We start from the raw sequence: 21,017 nt of genomic DNA, 5'->3' as shown, positions 1-21,017 counted from the left end.
GAACGTATCCAACCGTAGGCTGTTGACTTCTCTCGCCAGGAAGTCGGCTAGGTCTAGGAGGGATGGCTCGGGACCGTTAGGATCACGGTGGTCTCTTTGCCGCCTGAAGCGCTCTTGTCGGGCGGGCGGAAGCTTCTCTAAAATCCTCTCGACATTAGAGTTCGCATACAGTTCGTGCATACCCTTTTCTCTTTGCGCCCCCAGCATCCCTACCAGGGATTGTACCTTGACAGACAGGTCATCTAGTGAGCGATTGTCTGTGGCTGGGGGTAGGCGGTCAATATGCCTTATCTCTTGTATTACGTAGTCCCATATGCGTCCATATCTTTGGTCGAGTGCTGCTAGAGCCGCTGTGTATGGGGTAGTAGAGGTGGCATAGGCCAGCGCTATATTGTGCGCTCGGGGCACCTTGAGGTGCTTCAGTAGGATAGCATACTTGTACGGTTCATCAGCTACATCGGACATCATTGTCTCTAAGCACATTCGTAGCTCCGTGTACTGTGCTCTGTTCTCGTGGGTGAAGTCCGGAAATGTCGGTGTGCCAATGTATGATGCCATGGATGGCTGGCACATCGGTGAGCGTTGGAAGAGAGGCCTCCTAGGCGAGTCTCCTCTTACGCCTCTTGGTGGGCTGGTACCTGCTGGGTACCATGGCCCGCGTATCCAGGTGCTGTTCCTCGGGGCTGGTCGTGCGTCAAGCTCACCCGTGAATTGAGTCGGGGGTCTGTAGCGCAGAGCCGCGGGGGTAGAGCCTGGGCTGTACTGGACCTCCTGGTCCTGTGGAGTACTGTGCTGCTGTCGGGCTTGACTCTCCTCCTCTCCCTCTTCTTCTTCCTCTGGCAGGTCCTCTAGATCCTGTAGTCGTCTACTTAGCCTCTCCGCGGTGTAGACCGTTTCTTCCTTGTAGCTGGGTCTCACTTGGACCGGTCGGGGAAGGAGTTCGGAGGGGGGTATAGGCTCTCTCTGGTGGTCGGGCTCAGGGTCGCTTGATCGGGTAGGGGAGGGTGCCCTTGACCCTTGTCTTGACGAGGCCCTGGAACCCCGTGCGGAGGGAGGGGGTGTTGCCCTGGTGATCAGCTGCTCCATTATCTGCGCTTGTAATCGATCGCGCTCGGCTTCGCGCTTGGTGAGGGCGAGGTCGCGCTCTGCTTCTCTTTGGGCACCGGCAGCGGCGCGCTGGGCTTCGGCGGTGGCGCGCTGGGCTTCGGCCCGGTCCCTTACCATATTCTCTTCTGTCTGAAGGCGTCTAATCTCTAGACGTATACGATCTTCGTCGCTCCGTTGCTGCGCCTGAAGGCGTTCTCTTTCCATGGAAGACTGTTCGCGCTCACTAAGCGTCTGTGCTTGGAGTCGATCGCGCTCTGTTGAGGCTGCTAGGCTGGCGAGGAATGCCTGTGCCAGCATCTTGTCCGCCTCGCTGGGGGAAGACGCTGGTTGAGGTGATCCGCTCCTGGCAGTACTCGTTGGAGATCTGTTCTCCTGTGGCGAGTCCTGGAGATCCATCTCCGGGGTGCTCTCCTCTTCTTGTAGCGGGTAGAGTTCCATCCCTGGAGAGCTGTCTTTATCCTGGAGCTCTCCGGGGACTACTTCTTCGGTCTTGGCGGGGGGTAAAGTCATGTCGGGTCCCTCCTGGTCCCTACCGTGAGCTTGGTCAGTTACGTTAGAACCCACTAGGGCCTCTATTGGCGGGGTAGCCTGGTCGATAGGGTCGGACATAATTTTACTATCTACTTTTTCCGCGTTTACCGTCTGTAGAAAGCTAGGTAGTATATTGGCAACGTAATCCTCTAAGTACTGAGGTGTCTGCCGTCTACGCTGCGGGCGATCTACTTTAGGAGAACCGTTTTGTGGAGTGTTCATCATAGGCCATGTCAATATTAATACCACTATATTAATATTACACTAGTTACTATCCGGCTCGAGGGACCAATTGTAACTGAGGGGTACAATTCCCTGACTGTATTGATAAGTATGGTATCATTAAACCACTACCGCTTTATGTACTTTAATTACTGGCCATACAGTACATGATATATAAATATGATGAACACTTCCCACAATGAATCGGTTCCACACAAATGGTAATTAAGTATTTATTGCAGCAAAAGGTACATAATATACTTCTCTATTATACTTTGGATGCGCTTATAAGGCAAAGGAATGTGCGTAGGCAAATCAATAATGAATGTCCATTCTCTGGTTACGCAGGAGGTAATTATACAACCTGAATCTTAGGGAATTATATCTATGGTACACTAGTAATATATAGCGGGAGATACTGGAAGGGTCCCCCCGGTTGTAAGCCAGCAGGGGTAGAGGATATGTCGGTAGTAGAGAGTCTGGTCAACGATGACTAAGGAGACTCCAAGTACAGGAGACGGTGCAATAGTCTCTTGATCCACAGACGAATACAGCTGTTCTCCGTAGACTGTAGCTCCACAGTGAAGAAAGCTAGCCGGCCTCAGGCTCTCTGAGGCGCAGACTCGACTTGGCTCCTCACAGGGTAAATCCCACACGTGTAGGCGTCGGCGATTCTCCGCTCCATAAATCACAGGACCAAAACAAATATAATCCAGCCGCAAAGGGCTATGTAGTCGTCGGGTAGATTAATCCAGTGTACATGTCCACACGGTTCTCGTCTAGGTCTCCTCGGGTGAAAGCGCCATGAAAGCAGCCCAGCCTGGATAAGCACTCTAGCTGGTACGAGGAAGCGTTGGTGATGCTGGTCACTGTAGAACTTTAGCTGCACGATACACTATACACAAATAGACTATTACTGACTTAATAGAAATATGTCGCACTCGACGGTATAGCGCCAAACTCTGACAATTCAGTTATTAATTCGCACGCGGTCTCAATGCTCTATTTGGGGCCAAACAGGCCATACTTCACTGCACGTTGTATCGTGGGTGAGGCTTCAACTTATTGGTAACTCTACTTCTGTATTCACCTGCGCCATATTTATATGCACGGCGAACAATCTAGTGTCAACCTCATTTCTGTCTCGTATCCCTGGGCAAGGCCGGGCATGTACAGACATGTCTTGACGGTGGCCTTGAACCTGACTCTGGAGGCATGGCTCTGGCGCCTGTGGACCGCTGTCCAATAGGAGAATGAAATATTATGGTCTGCACTAGGCTAAAGGGATATTCCGTGTATATGTACAAGGAATATACAAGGGATATCAAACGATATACAAATACTATGCAATATATATCAATCAATAAATATATATATTCGGTTTAATCTGATCCTTTGTAACAGGCTACATATAAGAATGTATAGGCTACGTTTAACACGTATAATAATGTATAGGCTACGTATAACACGTATAATAATGTATAGGCTACGTATAACACGTATAATAATGTATAGGCTACGTTTAACACGTATAATAATGTATATGTAACTGAGGGGTACAATTCCCTGACTGTATTAAATAAGTATGGTATCATTAAACCACTACTGTCTTATGTACTTTACTACTGGCCATACAGTACACAGGTATATGAGATGAACACCTCCACAATGACACGGTTCCACAACAAATATGGGTTAGAATAATATTTATTAGCAGCACTAAGATTATCTTACATTACTTGAGAATTAGAGTCGCGCTTGTAAGGCGAAGAATGTGCATGAATAGGTCAAGAGCGTAAGTCCATTAGAATATTACGCAGGAGATAATGAATACCACCTGTATCATAGGAATTATATATATGGTACACTAGTAGGGCAGCTGGAGATACTAATAGGGTCCCTCCGGTTGTAAGCCAGCAGGGGAGAGGATTTGTCGGTAGCGAAAGTCTGGGTCAACGGGGAATCAATAAGCTCCAGCTACGGGAGGCGGTACATTACTCCCTTGATCGGCAGACGAAAGCAGCAGCTATAATCCAAGTATGCGTGCAGCATAGGTGAAAGCCGGCCAGCCTCTCCTAGAGACGGGCTCGAGTGATGCTCCTCACGGGTAAATCCCACACAGTAGTGGGTGTAGACGATTCTCCTCCGCTCCAACAGCCACAGGACCAAAGCAATAATCCAGCCGAAAAGGGCTCTGTAGTCGCCGGTGTAGGTTATCCAGTGTACATATCCACACGGTTCTCGTCTAGGGCTCCTCGGATGACGGCACCAGGTTAAGCCGCCCAGCCTGGATAAGCACACTAGCTAGGTACGAGGAAGCGTTGGTAATGCTGGTCACTGTAGAACGGTTGCCGCACGATACACTATACATAAATAGACTATTACTGAATAATAGAATAGGTCGAACTCGACGGTACAGCGTTAAACTCCGACACTTCAGCTATCAATTCGCACGCGGTCTCAAGGCTCTATTTTGGGGCAAAACGGGCCCACTTCACAGCACGTTGTATCGTGGTGTGAGGCTTCAACTTATTGGTTAACATACTGCTGTATTCACCTGCGCCGTATTTATACGTTAGGTGAACAATCTAGTACCAGCCTTATTTCTGTCTCGTATTCTTGCGCAGAGCCGGTCATGTCCAGGCATGTCTTTGGCGGTGACTTTGAACTAGACAGTGGGGGTATGGCCGTGGCGCCTAGGGGATCGCTTCCAATAGGAGAACGAATATTATGGTCTGTCCCGTACCAGGTAAAGGGATATTCCGTGTATATGTACAAAGAATATACAAGGGATATCAAACGACATACAAATACTATACATGGGATCCCAGGCAATAAACATATATACTCGGTTTAATCTGACCCTTTGTAACAGCCGCCTCCTAATTAGTCCGCACCTAATTAGATAAGCAGAGACAGATTAACCGCACTGTCCACTACTCAATGTCCGTTGTGAGGAGCAGGGCAATTCACAAAGTCAGTGGGTCATGGTCGTCATCAAGAGAGTCGGGGAGCCTTGGCGACTCGATCAGCCTCGCCACGGGTCGGGTGTATGTCCGCCCCTGGACGAGCACTTCTGCCGCTCTGACCTTTCCGTCGGCACCAGTGGTCACTTTGCTTACGCGGCCGGCCGGCCACGCAGCTCGGGGTAGTGACTGGTCTATGATCATGACGACTGTTTCCACTTTTAGGTTGTCCCCGTCCTTGACCCGCTTCTGACGGGCTGGAAGGGATGGTAGGGGGGTTAGGAGGAAGCGGGCCTGAGACTGCTTTGATCTGTGCTTGGCTGCGCCTCCACCTCCTCCGTCTGTTTCTCTTGTTTGCTCTGTACCCCGTCTGAGGAGGGGCCGGTTCCGGCCGCCCCATCAAGGAGTCGCTTGGGGTGCTGGGTTCGAGGTCAGCTACGTCTGAAGCGCAGCTGAGGGGGGTGGAGTTCCGAACTCCCTCTTGTGCCCACGGTTCTCTCACAGGCCTCTCGCTTAATGTCAATAGCCTCTCGACGGGCTGTACGAGAGAGTGGCCGGTGTCGCTCACCTTTGTGTGTAGGCAGCGTGTAGACGTGGGTTGACTGTCAAGTCCGTAGAGGGGGCCCTGGAGCGTCCACCCCAGTCGGGTCTGAACCGCGACTGGGCATCCTTTGGGTCCGATGTGGGCCGCCTCAATTGGGAGAATGAGGTCCGCGTGGTCGGAGCCGATGAGCAGGGTCGGTGTGGCGCCGTCGATAAGCGGTATAGGTAGTTGACGTAGGTGCACATACTTCGCCATCAGCTGTGGGATGGGGTAGGTGTACTGGGACAGGCCTATGTCGTGGCTGGTGAAGACGTTGGTAATACTATACTGCTTCTCGGGCTGGTCCACCGCTGCTATCTTGAAGGAGACCTTTTCACCCTTTATGGTCTTCTGGTCTCTTCTGATGGTACGTATGGTCATGGTACCTTTGGCACCCCGCAGGCCCAACTGGGCTGCGGCGGAAGCGAGGAGGAGAGTCTTTTCAGACCCATCGTCCAGGACGGCGTAAGTGTCCAGGACCTTGTCCTCGTAGCTCAGGAGCACTCTGACCACTTTGATGAGCACTCGGGGGGTCCCGCTATGCTGGTCTATATGGAGCACTCCTGTTGGTCGGTTGCCTTGGATCTTCTGGTGGGCCCCGCACAGTGCTGCGCGGTAAACGGCGCCCGCCTGGGCCGCCTCACGCCACTGGTCAACTTGGGCGGGGTTCAGTGTCTTATATTCGGCGCACTGTGCCAGCCAGTGTCCGCCGTCGCAGTAGGTACAGTAGGGGGCGGTCTGGTGGCTCTTCGGTACTGGTGCCACCGCCTCGGCCTGGTACATTACCGCAACGGGCCCACTTTGTTGTCCTGGCGGACGCCTGTTGATGTCATGCAGGACCTCCAAGTGGGCGCCGCCGCACCTGCCGCACTTCTTCTTCAAACGGCACTCAGCTGCCATATGGCTGCGCGCGCAGCGGAAGCAGCGGCGGTGGTCTTTTATCCACTGACTCACCTCGTCCGTGGTCAGCTTCTTGAACTTGTCGCATTGATACAGCCGATGTTCCCCTTCACAGTACTGGCATTCAATCTTCCACTCCTCTTTTGTCGAGGGGGTGTTGTGGTTCTTGTGCTGCGGTACTGATTCGGCTTGGTGCATAACGGTCACCGACCGGCGGTTATCATTTGATCCCCGAGGTCCTGGTCTTGGGCTTGGTCCACTCCACACGAACGTGTCCAGTCGTAGGCTGCTGACTTCTCTCGCGAGGAAGTCAGACAAGTCTAGGAGGGATGCCTCTGGGCCGTTGGGGTCGCGGTGGTCTCTCTGCCGCCTGAAGCGCTCTTGTCGGGCGGGAGGGAGCTTCTCTAATATCCTCTCTACATTAGAGTTAGCGTACAGTTCATAGATCCCTTTTTCCTTTTGGGACCCCAGCATCCCTACCAGGGACTGTACCTTGATAGAGAGGTCATCCAATGCTCTGTTGTCTCTGGCTGGGGGGAGACGGTCAATGTCTCTTATCTCCTGTATCACGTAGTCCCATATGCGTCCATAACGTTGGTTGAGGGCTACTAGAGCCGCGGTGTATGGGGTAGTAGAGTTGGAATATGCCAGCGCTATATTGTGCGCTCTGGGCACCTTCAGGTGCTTGAGTAGGATAGCATACTTGTACGTCTCATCGGGGACATCGGACATCATTGTCTCTAAGCACATTCGTAGCTCTGTGTACTGTGCTCTGTTCTCGTGTGTGAAGTCCGGGAACGTCGGTGTGCCAAGGTACGATGCCATGGATGGCTGGCACATCGGTGAGCGTTGGGGGAGAGGCCTCCTGGGCGAGTCTCCCCGTACGTGTCGTCGTGGGCTGGTACTTGGTGGGTACCAAAGCCCGGGTGCCCAGGTGCTGTTCCTCGGGGCTGGCGGTGCGTCAAACTCACCCTTGAGTTGAGTCGGGGGTCTGTAACGCAGGGCCTCGGGCTGACGTCGGGGCTGTACTGGGCCTCCTGGTCCAGAGTACGTTGCTGCTGGTCGGCTTGACATTCCTCCTCTTCCTCTTCCTTTTCCTCTGCTAGGTCCTGGAGTCTTCTGTTCAGTCTCTCGGCGACGTAGGCCGGTTCTTCCCGGTTGCTGGGTCTCGTATGGACCGGCCGGGGAGGGGGTTCGGAGACGTGGACAGGATCCTCCTGTTGGCGGGGTCCCGGGTCGCTTGGTCGGGTAGGGGAATGTGTCCTAGACCCTTGTCGTGACGATCTCCGGGAGCTCCGTGCGGAGAGAGGGGGTGTCGCCATGGCAATCAATTTGTCCATCATCTGCGCCTGCAGCCGGTCGCGCTCTGCCTCGCGCTGGGCATGGGCGGCGTCGCGCACTGCTTCGTGCTGGGCATTGGCGGCGTCGCGCTGTGCATTGGCGCTGGCATGGGCGGCGTGGAGCTGTGCATTTGCGGTGTCGCGCTGTGCATTGGCGGCGGCGTGCTGTGCATCGGCGCGGCTTCTTTCAATGTTCTCTTCCGTCTGAAGGCGTCTGGTCTCCAGTCTTATGCGGTCGTCTTCACTCCTTTGTTGCGCCTGGAAGCGCTCTCGCTCGGTTGCAGAATGTTCGCGTTCACTGAGGGCTTGCGCTTGGAGTTGCGTGTGAAGGCGCTCTCGTTGGTCTGCAGCTTGTTCGCACTCGCTCGTCTGTTGCGCTTGAAGTCGATCGCGTTGGTCTGCAGCTTGTTCGCGCTCGCTCGTCTGTTGCGCTTGAAGTCGATCGCGTTCGGTGGAGGCTGCCAGGGTGGCGATGAATGCCTGCGCCAGCATCTTGTCCGCTAAGCTGGGGGAAGACACCGACGGAGGTGATCGGCTTCTGGCAGTGCTCGTTGGAGATCTGTTCTCTGGGCGCGCCTCGAGGTCCGTCTCCTGGGCGCGCTTCTCTTCTGGTAGTGGGTCGGGTTCTGTCCCTGGAGCGCTTTCTTTATCCTGGAGCTCTCCGGGGACTACCTCGTTGACGTTGGCGGGGGGTAAAGTCATGTCAGGTCCCTCCTGGTCCCCCCTGTGAGCTTGGTCAGTTACGTTAGAACCCACTAGGGTCTCTACTGGCGGGGTCGCCTGGTCGGTAGGGTTTGACATATACATTTACTATCCGCTTTTTCCGCGTTTAACGTCTGTATAAAGCTAGGTAGTAGACTGGCAGCGTAGTCCTCTAGGTAACAAGGTGGCTGCCGTCTGCGCTCTGGTCGATCTAGCTTAGGAGAACCGTTTGTGGAGTGTTCATCATTGGCCATGTTAATATTAATATTATATTAATATTACGCTAATTACCCTCCGGCTCGAAGGACCAATTGTAACTGAGGGGTACAATTCCCTGACTGTATTAAATAAGTATGGTATCATTAAACCACTACTGTCTTATGTACATTACTACTGGCCATACAGTACACAGGTATATGAGATGAACACCTCCACAATGACACGGTTCCACAACAAATATGGGTTAGAATAATATTTATTAGCAGCACTAAGATTATCTTACATTACTTGAGAATTAGAGTTGCGCTTGTAAGGCGAAGAATGTGCATGAATAGGTCAAGAGCGTAAGTCCATTCGAATATTACGCAGGAGATAATGAATACCACCTGTATCATAGGAATTATATATATGGTACACTAGTAGGGCAGCTGGAGATACTAATAGGGTCCCTCCGGTTGTAAGCCAGCAGGGGAGAGGATTTGTCGGTAGCGAAAGTCTGGGTCAACAGGGAATCAATAAGCTCCAGCTACGGGAGGCGGTACATTACTCCCTTGATCGGCAGACGAAAGCAGCAGCTATAATCCAAGTATGCGTGCAGCATAGGTGAAAGCCGGCCAGCCTCTCCTAGAGACGGGCTCGAGTGATGCTCCTCACGGGTAAATCCCACACAGTAGTGGGTGTAGACGATTCTCCTCCACTCCAACAGCCACAGGACCAAAGCAATAATCCAGCCGAAAAGGGCTCTGTAGTCGCCGGTGTAGGTTATCCAGTGTACATATCCACACGGTTCTCGTCTAGGGCTCCTCGGATGACGGCACCAGGTTAAGCCGCCCAGCCTGGATAAGCACACTAGCTAGGTACGAGGAAGCGTTGGTAATGCTGGTCACTGTAGAACGGTAGCCGCACGATACACTATACATAAATAGACTATTACTGAATAATAGAATAGGTCGAACTCGACGGTACAGCGTTAAACTCCGACACTTCAGCTATCAATTCGCACGCGGTCTCAAGGCTCTATTTTGGGGCAAAACGGGCCCACTTCACAGCACGTTGTATCGTGGTGTGAGGCTTCAACTTATTGGTTAACATACTGCTGTATTCACCTGCGCCGTATTTATACGTTAGGTGAACAATCTAGTACCAGCCTTATTTCTGTCTCGTATTCTTGCGCAGAGCCGGTCATGTCCAGGCATGTCTTTGGCGGTGACTTTGAACTAGACATTGGGGGTATGGCCGTGGCGCCTAGGGGATCGCTTCCAATAGGAGAACGAATATTATGGTCTGTCCCGTACCAGGTAAAGGGATATTCCGTGTATATGTACAAAGAATATACAAAGGATATCAAACGACATACAAATACTATACATGGGATCCCAGGCAATAAACATATATACTCGGTTTAATCTGACCCTTTGTAACAGTATAGGCTACGTATAATAATGTATAAGAATGTATAGGCTACGTATAAGAATGTATAGGCTACATATAATAATAATGTATAGGCTACATATAATAATGTATAATAATGTATAGGCTACATATAAGAATGTATAGGCTACATATAATAATAATGTATAGGCTACATATAATAATGTATAATAATGTATAGGCTACATATAAGAATGTATAGGCTACATATAATAATGTATAGGCTACATATAATAATGTATAATAATGTATAGGCTACATATAATAATGTATAGGCTACATATAATAATGTATAATAATGTATAGGCTACATATAAGAATGTATAGGCTACATATAATAATAATGTATAGGCTACGTATAATAATGTATAAGAATGTATAGGCTACGTATAAGAATGTATAGGCTACATATAATAAGAATGTATAGGCTACATAATAATAAGAATGTATAGGCTACATATAATAATGATTAATAATGTATAGGCTACATATAAGAATGTATAGGCTACATATAATAATAATGTATAGGCTACATATAAGAATGTATAAGAATGTATAGGCTACGTATAAGAATGTATAGGCTACATTATAACAATGTATAAGAATGTGTAGGCTACATATAAGATGTATAGGCTACATATAAGAATGTATAAGAATGTATAGGCTACATATAAGAATGTATAAGAATGTATAGGCTACATATAAGAATGTATAGGCTACATTATAACAATGTATAAGAATGTATAGGCTACGTATAAGAATGCATAGGCTATGTATAACAATGTATAAGCTACATATAAGAATATATAGGCTACATATAAGAATATATAGGCTACATTATAATAATAATGTATAGGCTACATATAAGAATGTATAGGCTACATATAATAATAATGTAGAGGCTACATATAATAATGTATAGGCTACATATAATAATGTATAAGAATATATAGGCTACGTATAAGAATGCATAGGCTACGTATAACAATGTATAAGCTACATATAAGAATATATAGGCTACATATAAGAATGTATAGGCTACATATAATATATAGGCTACATATAAGAACGTATAGGCTACGTATAAGAATGTATAGGCTACGTATAACAATGTATAGACTACTTATAAGAATGTACAGGCTACGTATGATAATGTATAGGCTACGTATAAATATGGATTTGCGCGTGATGTGTGATGTTTAATCAGTTTCCTGTTGAACCCAGTTCCTGCCCGGTACAGCAATGACTTGCATTCTGCTCATATCTTACAGAAGGAGAGGGCTAGAGGTGAACAAAATAATAGGAATCGACATTTTTATACAGAAATGACAATAATGAATGTTGTTTCAGGACATACAGTAGGGGAACATTATGTAAATCACCTGCTTCCTGACAGAATAGTTGAGAGAATAATTGACTTTCTTTGATCATAAAAGCAAGGACTATATGACTAAATGAGAACTAAATGTTGTTGGATCCAGTCTATTGACATCCCTTATGCAAAGCTAATGGCTCCTTCTGTTGCGATGAGTGTACCACCCCAACCTGAGAACACACACACACACACACATACACACACACACACACACACACACACACACACACACACACACACACACACACACACACACACACACACACACACACACACACACACACACACACACACACACAGAGCCAGTCAACCTCATCACATCCACACTACATCTATACAACTCTAAAACCCTGTTGATGTCCTCCTGACGTCAGACGAACAAATATGACAGGATAAGTGATTTAAACTTAAAAGATGTGGCTTCAAAGAGCCCAGGATCATAACATCAGACACCAGCTGTGAGAGTGGATGCTGGCTGACTTACCCATTCTGCTCGTCTCTGCTTTGAAGGTACCGAAGTCCCAGTTGCGAGGTAGTTTGAGAGACATTGTCCTTGCTTCATAGGAAAGGTCAGAGTATCACTTTACACATACACCCCATATCCACACACTCGCATACACATACATACATACATATACACACTCACACATACATAAATACATACCCCCCCCAGCACAAACACACTCACTCACATACAGACAGATATTGTGGAGCCTCTCCCGTCTGTCACACACAACTAAAACCTTTCTTTATCTTACTTCCTACTTCCTGTGTGCTAATCTTTCTTCTTCTTCTTTTTCAGCCCTTCAAAACATGCCCCTTCATGTTTGCCCCTGCTCCCATGTGCATACTTGTCCAGGTCGTCTAATAGCGTATTGTATAAAGGTCCTCAAGGCCTAGTGAGAGCCTAGAGGTACGACTCAGTGGTGAGAGGTTTCAAATGACACACGCCGTTCAACAAGTGTCACCAAACCACCGGCCCCTTTTCATTCTCGAGGAAGTGGTTTGCTGTACGTCTCTCTCGGTCGCCTCGTTTGAACAGAAGCCTTTCTTCAGAGCACAGGTGAAAATAGGACATATATTCGGTTGCAAGGTCCATGTGCAACGTAACTGCGTAGTCCACATAATCATGGGCTATTCTCGATGCATCATCTAATGCAGGAGTTCCTACACTTTTTTCACGTCAAGGATCCCTATTTTGCCCCAGGGACCCTGTGATGATGTAACTCAATGTGGAATTCACGTTGTGGTCCCGAGTGGCAAGGATTGTTAATTATTGATGAGAAAGATTAATATCAGAAATATAAAGGAGACAATTCTATAAATTCAGTACAATCGTTTTTTATTACAACATGGATCCGTAAAGTTAGTAACGTACAAATAGTTATAATTGTAGTGTAAGTGAGCTCAAGAGGGAGGGTGTGTAGGAGTGCAGAAAAGGTAGAGAGAGAGAGGAGAGGGGGAGGGAGAGAGGGAAAGCGGGGAAAGAGAAGGGGAGGGAGGAGGAGGGGGTGGAGGAGAGGCGAGGGAGCAGGAGCAGCTAGGCCAGAGGAGAGTGAGGCAAAAAAGTCGTTGGCACTCAATGTGTTAAGAATGGGGGGGGGGGGGGGGGGGGGTCACACATGCAGGCAGAATCAGGCCTAACGCCCATTTTAATGTAATGTTTGTACTGGGAACCCAATGTAAAGAATTTGGCCATAGGATGTATACGATTACTTCGTAACAGACCCTCTGAGAGGATTCTTATTGTTAGATATGATTTGACTCATACCCTCCGACACTCAACTAACTGCCTCGGCCAGTCCTTCATACCAGCGGCCATCAGGCTCCACAACAGTGGGCAGGGACTGCTGCCAGACATCCAGCTACTAGTAGCTGACTCCCACCTAAAAGGACAATATACTACCTTATGCATACCGCACCTTGTGTAAATACTATACTTCATCAGAGCATATATTTAGCATTTTTAGATTATATATTAGATTAGATTTAGACTATTGGAATATTAGATTATATATTGTATATTTAGCATTTTAGCATTTTTTTCTTTTTAGATTATAGATTAGATTATATATAATAATAATAATAATAATAATAATAATAATAATAATAATAATAATAATAATAATAATAATAATAATAATAATAATAATAATAATAATAATAATAATAATAATAATAATAATAATGCAGGACCTCTTTTAGGGGGTCTTTATTCGGCATGCAACAAACTGGACATGCAATTGGAGCGGCACACACACACATGCATTGTCTTTTTCTCAGTCGCCGATGCGATTGAGCTCTGCACTTGACCCATCTCGTCGTCCTTCCCCCCATGGGCAGCCGGGAGCAGACAGGGCGTCAACGTGAGCCGTGCCCCGGGGACCAATCCAAGTGCTCCTGTCCGCCTTCGTCAAGGACGCCACAGCGTTAGCGATCTGTTGTTGTGCATGTTTTTCCATTGGGTTTATCTTATCGGGGGGGAAAACCCTTGCGAGCACGGGGAGAACATGCAAACTCCACACAGAAAGGCCTGGGAGATACCCCACCTGAGTACCTGGCATCATGGAAACCAGTGGTCCCCAAGCGGGAATCGAACCCTGGACCTTCTTGCTGTGAGGCGACAGTGTTAACCATATATATAACCATTAATTAACTGAGAGGGCATACATATCCTCATCTCACACCTTGTTGCCCATATGCACATGTCCAGAGTTCATTATATTGTATATTGTTTACACTGCCTTTTTATTCAATTTGTATTTTTACTTCTCCACTGTACTGTAATTCTGTGACCTGTACCTGTATGTCTTCTACTACCTGTACCTCCCCTCCCCCATGCTGCTATGATGCCTGAATTTCCCCAAAGGGATCAATAAAGGAATATCTTATCTTAGGTCCCGTCATCTATTAACAGTATGTAGTTGAGGGGAACCTGTGAACCTGTGTCAGAATAGTAATTCTTATGGTGAAGGTCAACTATTCCTGATTTTGCTATAGGGACCCACCGGAACCCTTGCAAGGACCCGCTTTTTATTTAATATTTATTTCAGATATTGATTGAAGTGTGTTTTTAGTCGACGGCGAAAGATTGATCGGGTTTCGGCTGTCCTAACTGTGATGAGAAGTACGAATGACCTTGACTGACACTGACTAAACTCTACAAAACTCGAGTGTAGGTGGATAGATCTCCCTGAGACCGGGGCTTACATGAGATGTTATTAGAAAATGGGGAAGAACAAAGAGGGAAGTAAACACAAGACAGACACAAAAAAAACATCTTTTTCCTTTTATTTCACAGAACAAATGAACGGGTTAAAAGTAAAGCACACTTCAGCGCAAAAGAGTACAAATCTTCCTCTAGACAACTTAATACAAACCAAATCATCACATAATTGAATAAGAATCCATATATAAAGCATTATGTAACATCAACATTATAGGAGAATCTATAGCGACAAAGCAAACAATCCACAAGGCGAGCATAATATGGGACAGTCAAAGCACGTCTCCCATCTACATTCCATAATAGTCCTGCCTTGATAAAATCCATTAATAGCTAAATAGAACTGTTGATTAAAAATTGCACAGTGGTGTTTCTAGGGTGCCACGTGAAATAGGCATGTTGGAATACCACCCACATATTGGCATGAGGACAGTACTTATCGTTTATTAGCACATCTTTTGATGAGTTGGTCCCTCACACTTTCTCTTTGGGGGGAATGGAATGTAATCGAACAGCAGTGATTCTAGGTGAGGCTGCTTAATTAAAAGTGCAACAACATTGGCTGGGGTTCAGTGGACGACATCACAGTAGGGAACAGCTTTAGCGCCCTCTAGTGGTCGTCCAGAACCCTGACAGAGACACCTGGCAGAAGTGATAGTCACAATGGCCTTGCTTCCTGATCCTTTTCCAAAGCACCTGTAAACTGTTAAGTGTGTCAACCCATATGAGACAAATTACAATATAGGCCTAATAGTATCTGTGTTGCATGGGTGTAACGGACTTCGTTACAATACTTAAGTACTGTTTTGGGGGATTTGTACTTTACTGAGTATTATTAGGTTTGTATACTTTTACTCAATTACATTTCAGATAAAAAAAAACATACTTTTTATTCCTTACATTTAAAATGCAGACCTACAAAGTACAAATCTCGCAGGTCCAACCATTTTAATTAGTATATTTGTTTCTCTGGCTGAACTAACGTTAACGTTATTAATCCTGCGGCCGCACTTTATTTAAAAACAGCCAATCAAATGCACATCAATGGAAAATAAACCCGCCCATACCCATGCTGATTGGTCCTTGTGCAAGACTAGAAGGCGGGGGTCTTTGATTAAACTCCTGCCATCAGAAGAATAGACAGTGAGAAAAAAAGTGTTCACTTTTTACATTCAAAAGGTAGAAACTTTTTTACTTTTACTCAAGTGTGTTTTTAGCCAGATACTCTGACTTTTACTTGAGTATGATTTTGAGACGGTACCCATACCTTCACTTAAGTATAATATCTGGGTACTTGTTACACCCCTGCTGCGTTGTCAAGACTTGCACTGCAACAGATAGCACACAAGCTAAGACGGGGAATAGCTTCTACCAGGGAATAACCTGTAAGACACCCAACTACACAAAATACCACAGCAAGAGAAAGTAATACAAAATAATAAATGTCCTCTATTTCCATAGTGTTTCTCATGTGGCATGGATATTTAAATTAAATATTTCTATTTGATGTAATGTAGGTAAATTAACAACCAAAAACGAAATACTCCACATATTTCTAAACATCTAAAATATCCAATATAACAACTCTTGAAAAACGTTTATACAGTCAATTAAAACATCAGCTTAACAATAATAAAGGTCTGGGGAAATAATAGCTGGATACCAAAGTACTGTCGAACACACGTCTTATGGCATGATGTTTGTTGTATGTATGAATGGATAATTGAGTGGAGTGTCTCTGGAATGAGTATGAAATACAGTATGGGGCTATATATCGTTCATTATTAACACAATCTCTCCATGTATGGATCGTTTCAGTGGAGACCTGTGCACAGAATGCGAAACCAAAGGTGGAGAAACACAGAATACAATGTGGCCCCAAAAATAAATCAGTGTCTGATAAATAAAATAGTAATACACAACATCAGATCAACAAATGAGAATAAGCTCATACTCTCAATAACCCACATCCATGGCCCTGCTACATCGACTAGTCGGTTTGTATTCAACCCATATGACACATTACAATATAGGCCTAATAATAGTATCCGAGACTTGCACTGCAACAGATAGCACACAAGCTGCATTACATTCATTGAGTACAGAACATACCGGATATCATACATTTAAAAGAAAAATGTGAAAGGTATTGAAAGCGAGACTGGTGAGTCGACCGATATGATTGGTTAGTGACTGAGCGGTGGAACGATGTGATTGGTTAGTGACTGAGCGGTGGACCCATGTGATCCTGGAGTCAGACTAACTCACAAAGCTGGGTCCCGACAAGCTCAGATAATCAGCATCAAACCAATATACCGTGTAGGTCTGCAGTATGAATCACACAAGACTAGTTTCTCTACGTCCTACTTAGTAACATGATTACAACCAATTAAATGTTTGAATGTTGAGATCCCTAATAAATAAACACAACACCGGAGACGTTTAACCCTTTATATTTGGCCACAAAAAAAACTAATTTGTTCTCACAGCAGAATAGGAACAGAAATCTGAGCATATCATGAAATGTCACAAAACCTAATATCAGGAACCTTCTTAACACTGCATTGACCATTATTCACACAATGGCCAATTTTGCTGTTATGTCATGCTCAAATTGGGCTTGCTTTCCACAGGCAACGTGTTACAGTTGTATAACTGACTGTACTGAAAGTCAGACTCCAACTTGAAATGCATTTGACCATAACTTTTTTTTTATTATTATTATTATTATTCTGTGTATCAATGCATTGATACGAAAAACTGATTTCTTACCAAGAAAAATCTAGTTACATGCAAATGCATCAATTCAGAACTTTGACAAGTGATGCAGACATAGTCCCAGTGTTTTCACTGTCACACTGGTGTGAGTTGAACAGACTAGAACTGGCATCACGGCAACATCCTACCTGGAACATACCGTTAAAGATGGTGCCCAAAACTTTACATGGGCCGATAATACAACATGTCCACCTTGAAATGATCAAATTCTGGACAACTGAGGGTGGTGTCTAGCTTCTAATGAATGAAGATGTGTACAGAAATCAAGTCCTATGCTGCCTCTTCTTGTGAAAAGTTCCACCTGTAGGAATCATCAACAATCACCAATGGACTTCTGGGGGGGGGGGGGTTAATTCAGGGACAAGTGCATTGGCCTAACCCTAATTACTGTAACCGATAAAGATTGGTTCACAATAGGGCAAGATCATCTTACGTCAGAGCATCCCTAACCCTTTCACTACCACACACGGTTAACCCTTTCACTACCACACTACAGACAGTTAACAGTCTGTAGTGTGGCGGTGAAAGGGTTAACCTTCTGTAAGGGTTAACCCTTTGTCGTGTGGCAGTGAAAGGGTTAACCTTCCGTGTTGTCGCCGTGGAAGGGTTAACCCTTTTGGCAGTGTGGTAGTAAAATGGTTTTAAACTACACCTTGTGTCATACGACGACATGTAACTGGATTCATTTCAGAAACTAGTCTCACCCTCAGCCCGGGTTCTGTAACTCCGTCCTCCTGACCTAATAACGCTGCGAGAATCCTCAGGCGTTTCGCAACGCGATTAGCCACGACTCCATAATATCACACCGAGGCTTCACCCTGCAGTGGTGCCAGTGATCCGTGATTTGGCTGCATGTGAAAGGCTTTGAAATGACGAATGGTAGCAGAGGAGGAGACACAAACTCACACACACACACGCACACATACACACACACTTACACATACACATACACACGTGTACACGTGTACATGATCGATGGCAATAGCGAACTTCTCCCGCATACAAATTCACAGACAAAGCAACAACATAAGGATGTAACAGAACATATACATTTAAAAATGTAACCACCGAGGTATAAATAGAAACAATTCCCAACAAAAAGACATTTTAAAAACAGAAAAGCTGAACTCGCAGGCTGACGATACAGTGTGAGTAATGTTGTTGAGCAGTGCATTAAAACAAAGACAAAATAAAAAATAAAAAATAATTATGTACCATAAAATATTCACACACGCATAATAGGTATATAGAGAATATCCATACAGGTAGAAATGTACAGCTTGACCGACATCGTGTTACACAGATAAAGTGGCGCCAATGTGTAGATTATACTATGGCTGACATGGGAAATGGAACAGTAAGTACAGTAATTCACAAAACCAACCTGAAAACACTGACGATGTAAGACACTTCCCACACGTAAAAACATACACCTCTCTACTACACACATATGCCCATACACATCCCCACACCCACACACACACACTGGAATGACCCCCCCATTGAATGTATTCTTGCTCACACCAGCACCGTATGTCTCCCAGACCACCTGTTGCCTGTGGGTGCAGCCTGTGGGTGCAGCCCTCCTCCTCCTCCTCCTCCTCCTCCTCTACACCCCCCGCCCCCCTCTCTCTCTCCCCCAGCAGGGTGAGCTGTCGGCAGGCAGGGCTCTAGGCGGCTGCCCCCTCCAGGGCTGGCAACAGGCCCTTCTCAGTCAGGTGGGTCCTCAGGGAGTTGAAGATGTGGAGCTGTTGGTCCAGGCGCAGGGCCAGGAGCTGCTGGATGACTTTGCTGGGGTTGGGTCCCCTGGGAGGGGATACATATAGAGTATTAACTTCTGGAAAACACACACACACACCAGGGTTCCCACAGACATTGCTAAATGAAATTCAAGGACTTTTAAGTACTTTTACAAGCACTATTTTTCATTTTCAAGAATGTCACTCGAAGGATACAATTCACTTATGCAGTTTTTTTTAAGCATCTTCTTAACCTGCTTGCCAGCTAGAGCATCACACGCCAAGAAACGAGGAAAAGCTGGAGCGCGCGAGACAGCGACTCGTCAGATTTTTTTTCTTGATTCAGAACAATTTGATCATGGGTGAACAAAACATTCAATGCGAATGGTTGATTTGAATTTCAATTACTTTTTAAGCACCTTGTTAAAGAAAACCGGCTGTTTTCAAGAAATTCCAGGCCATGACCTTTTATATATATTTTTTTAAACAAGCACTTTAAGCCCTTCAAGGACCTTGTGCGAACCCACACACACACACAAGCACACACACACGCACACACACACACACGCTCTTGTTTAGGAGCTACAGAACGCTAGTTTCCTTGGCGCCCCCACAACAGAATTGTGGGTCAACTCCATTCAGGCTATTTTGGTCATGGAACGTGAAAACATTCAGGGTGTGTCAAGTTAGTTTACCTGATGAAGCTGGCGATGTAGACATTGACAAAGGTGGCCATGAGGTACTGGCAGTCGAATCGGTCCATGATGCCACCGTGGCCAGGGATGGTGTCGGCAAAGTCCTGGGAAGAGGCCGGCAGGCACAAGGGCAAGATGAGACACGGGGGGGAGAAGAGCACGCGACTCACTCACTACAGTGGCAGACTACGGAGTACCTGGGCAGTGTGTAACAGTCACAAATGTGCCTATTGTATTTCTGTGTTGTTATTTAGTTGCAGTGCCATGTTTGGTCACTAAGTGGCGCTCCGTTGTTTGTACCTGATGTAGCTACAGGTTTAATTTGATTCCCTGTTCCACCTGATGTCCGACAGCAGTGGCAAGTGTCAACTTGTTATAGTTAGTTCTCTAGTAACGACGGGGCTAGTGTTTGTGATCACCATTTATTGATATAGTTGTGTACATTGAATGAATGCCGCAATGGCCAGGCATTGTATGGTCATAGTCCTCATTTTATATGTTATTGTTAATAGTAAATGTACAAAATCCCAAAAGCGACAACGGTAGGGTAGATAGGGTTAAAGCGACAACGGTAGGGTAGATAGGGTTAAGCTATCCTGGTGCTATTATTTTCATGCTGACGTCACACAGCCAGACACCGTTACAAGTGTCAGTGACGTCCTACACAACATACCTTGATCTTGAACGCCCTCTTGAAACCGCTGGCAAAGAAGCCTCCAAACGGCCCCATGATGGAGGCGAAGGCAGACAGGGCGATGCTGTGGATCTGGAAGGGATAGAGACGCACTGTGGTCTGTAGAGAGAGGAGAGAGGAGAGGGAGGTTAAACTGAAGTGTCCACACAGCTTTATGGAACAGATTTATAAAAATGCCAGAGAGTCTAGTTGCTAGGAACATTTTCAACTGGGATGTAACTGTAAAAGGTGCATGGGCAAGTGAGATAGAAGACACTCTCAGCAAAATTGGAGCATTTGACCTTTTCCAGAATGTAAATACTGTTTGTTAACATCTCCTTGGTTAAGGAAGCCTTGTCTAACATACATCCGATTAAATGGTCACAGGAAATACTACATAAACCAAAACTAAGAAAATTTATTATGATTGTTAGTTGTTATAGAAATAAAAAATATGTGTGTGCTCCATTATCAAAAAGACAAAGGTCATTGTGTGCCCAGCTCCGCTCTGGGATTCTGCCCCTGCGCCT

At 46.1% G+C, this 21,017-nt stretch overlaps 2 protein-coding genes across 2 annotated transcripts in view; both read right to left on the bottom strand.

Moving 5' to 3' along the window:
• arhgap25 (Rho GTPase activating protein 25) overlaps positions 1 to 12,044 on the bottom strand; it is a gene marked incomplete at its 3' end in the record, with an annotated part of 44,513 nt that extends 32,469 nt beyond the window's left edge. The window contains exon 1 of the mRNA XM_084338950.1: positions 11,861 to 12,044. Coding sequence (XP_084195076.1) covers positions 11,861 to 11,924 — 64 coding nt within the window. The 5' untranslated portion in view covers positions 11,925 to 12,044. The remainder of the gene's footprint in view (positions 1 to 11,860) is intronic.
• Positions 12,045 to 19,027: 6,983 nt separating this feature from the next.
• Positions 19,028 to 21,017, bottom strand: part of cds2 (CDP-diacylglycerol synthase (phosphatidate cytidylyltransferase) 2) — a 51,259-nt gene continuing 49,269 nt past the window's right edge. Inside the window, exons 11-13 of the mRNA XM_084338949.1 lie at positions 20,488 to 20,607; positions 19,815 to 19,918; positions 19,028 to 19,186 (exon numbers count right to left, since the gene is read on the bottom strand). Of these exons, the coding sequence (XP_084195075.1) occupies positions 19,051 to 19,186; positions 19,815 to 19,918; positions 20,488 to 20,607 (360 nt within the window). The 3' untranslated portion in view covers positions 19,028 to 19,050. The remainder of the gene's footprint in view (positions 19,187 to 19,814; positions 19,919 to 20,487; positions 20,608 to 21,017) is intronic.

Source organism: Notolepis coatsorum (assembly GCF_963971535.1).
Source record: "Notolepis coatsorum genome assembly, contig: SCAFFOLD_193, whole genome shotgun sequence".
NCBI classification, from domain to species: Eukaryota; Metazoa; Chordata; class Actinopteri; order Aulopiformes; family Paralepididae; genus Notolepis; species Notolepis coatsorum.
This window is presented reverse-complemented; position numbering and strand designations above follow the sequence as displayed.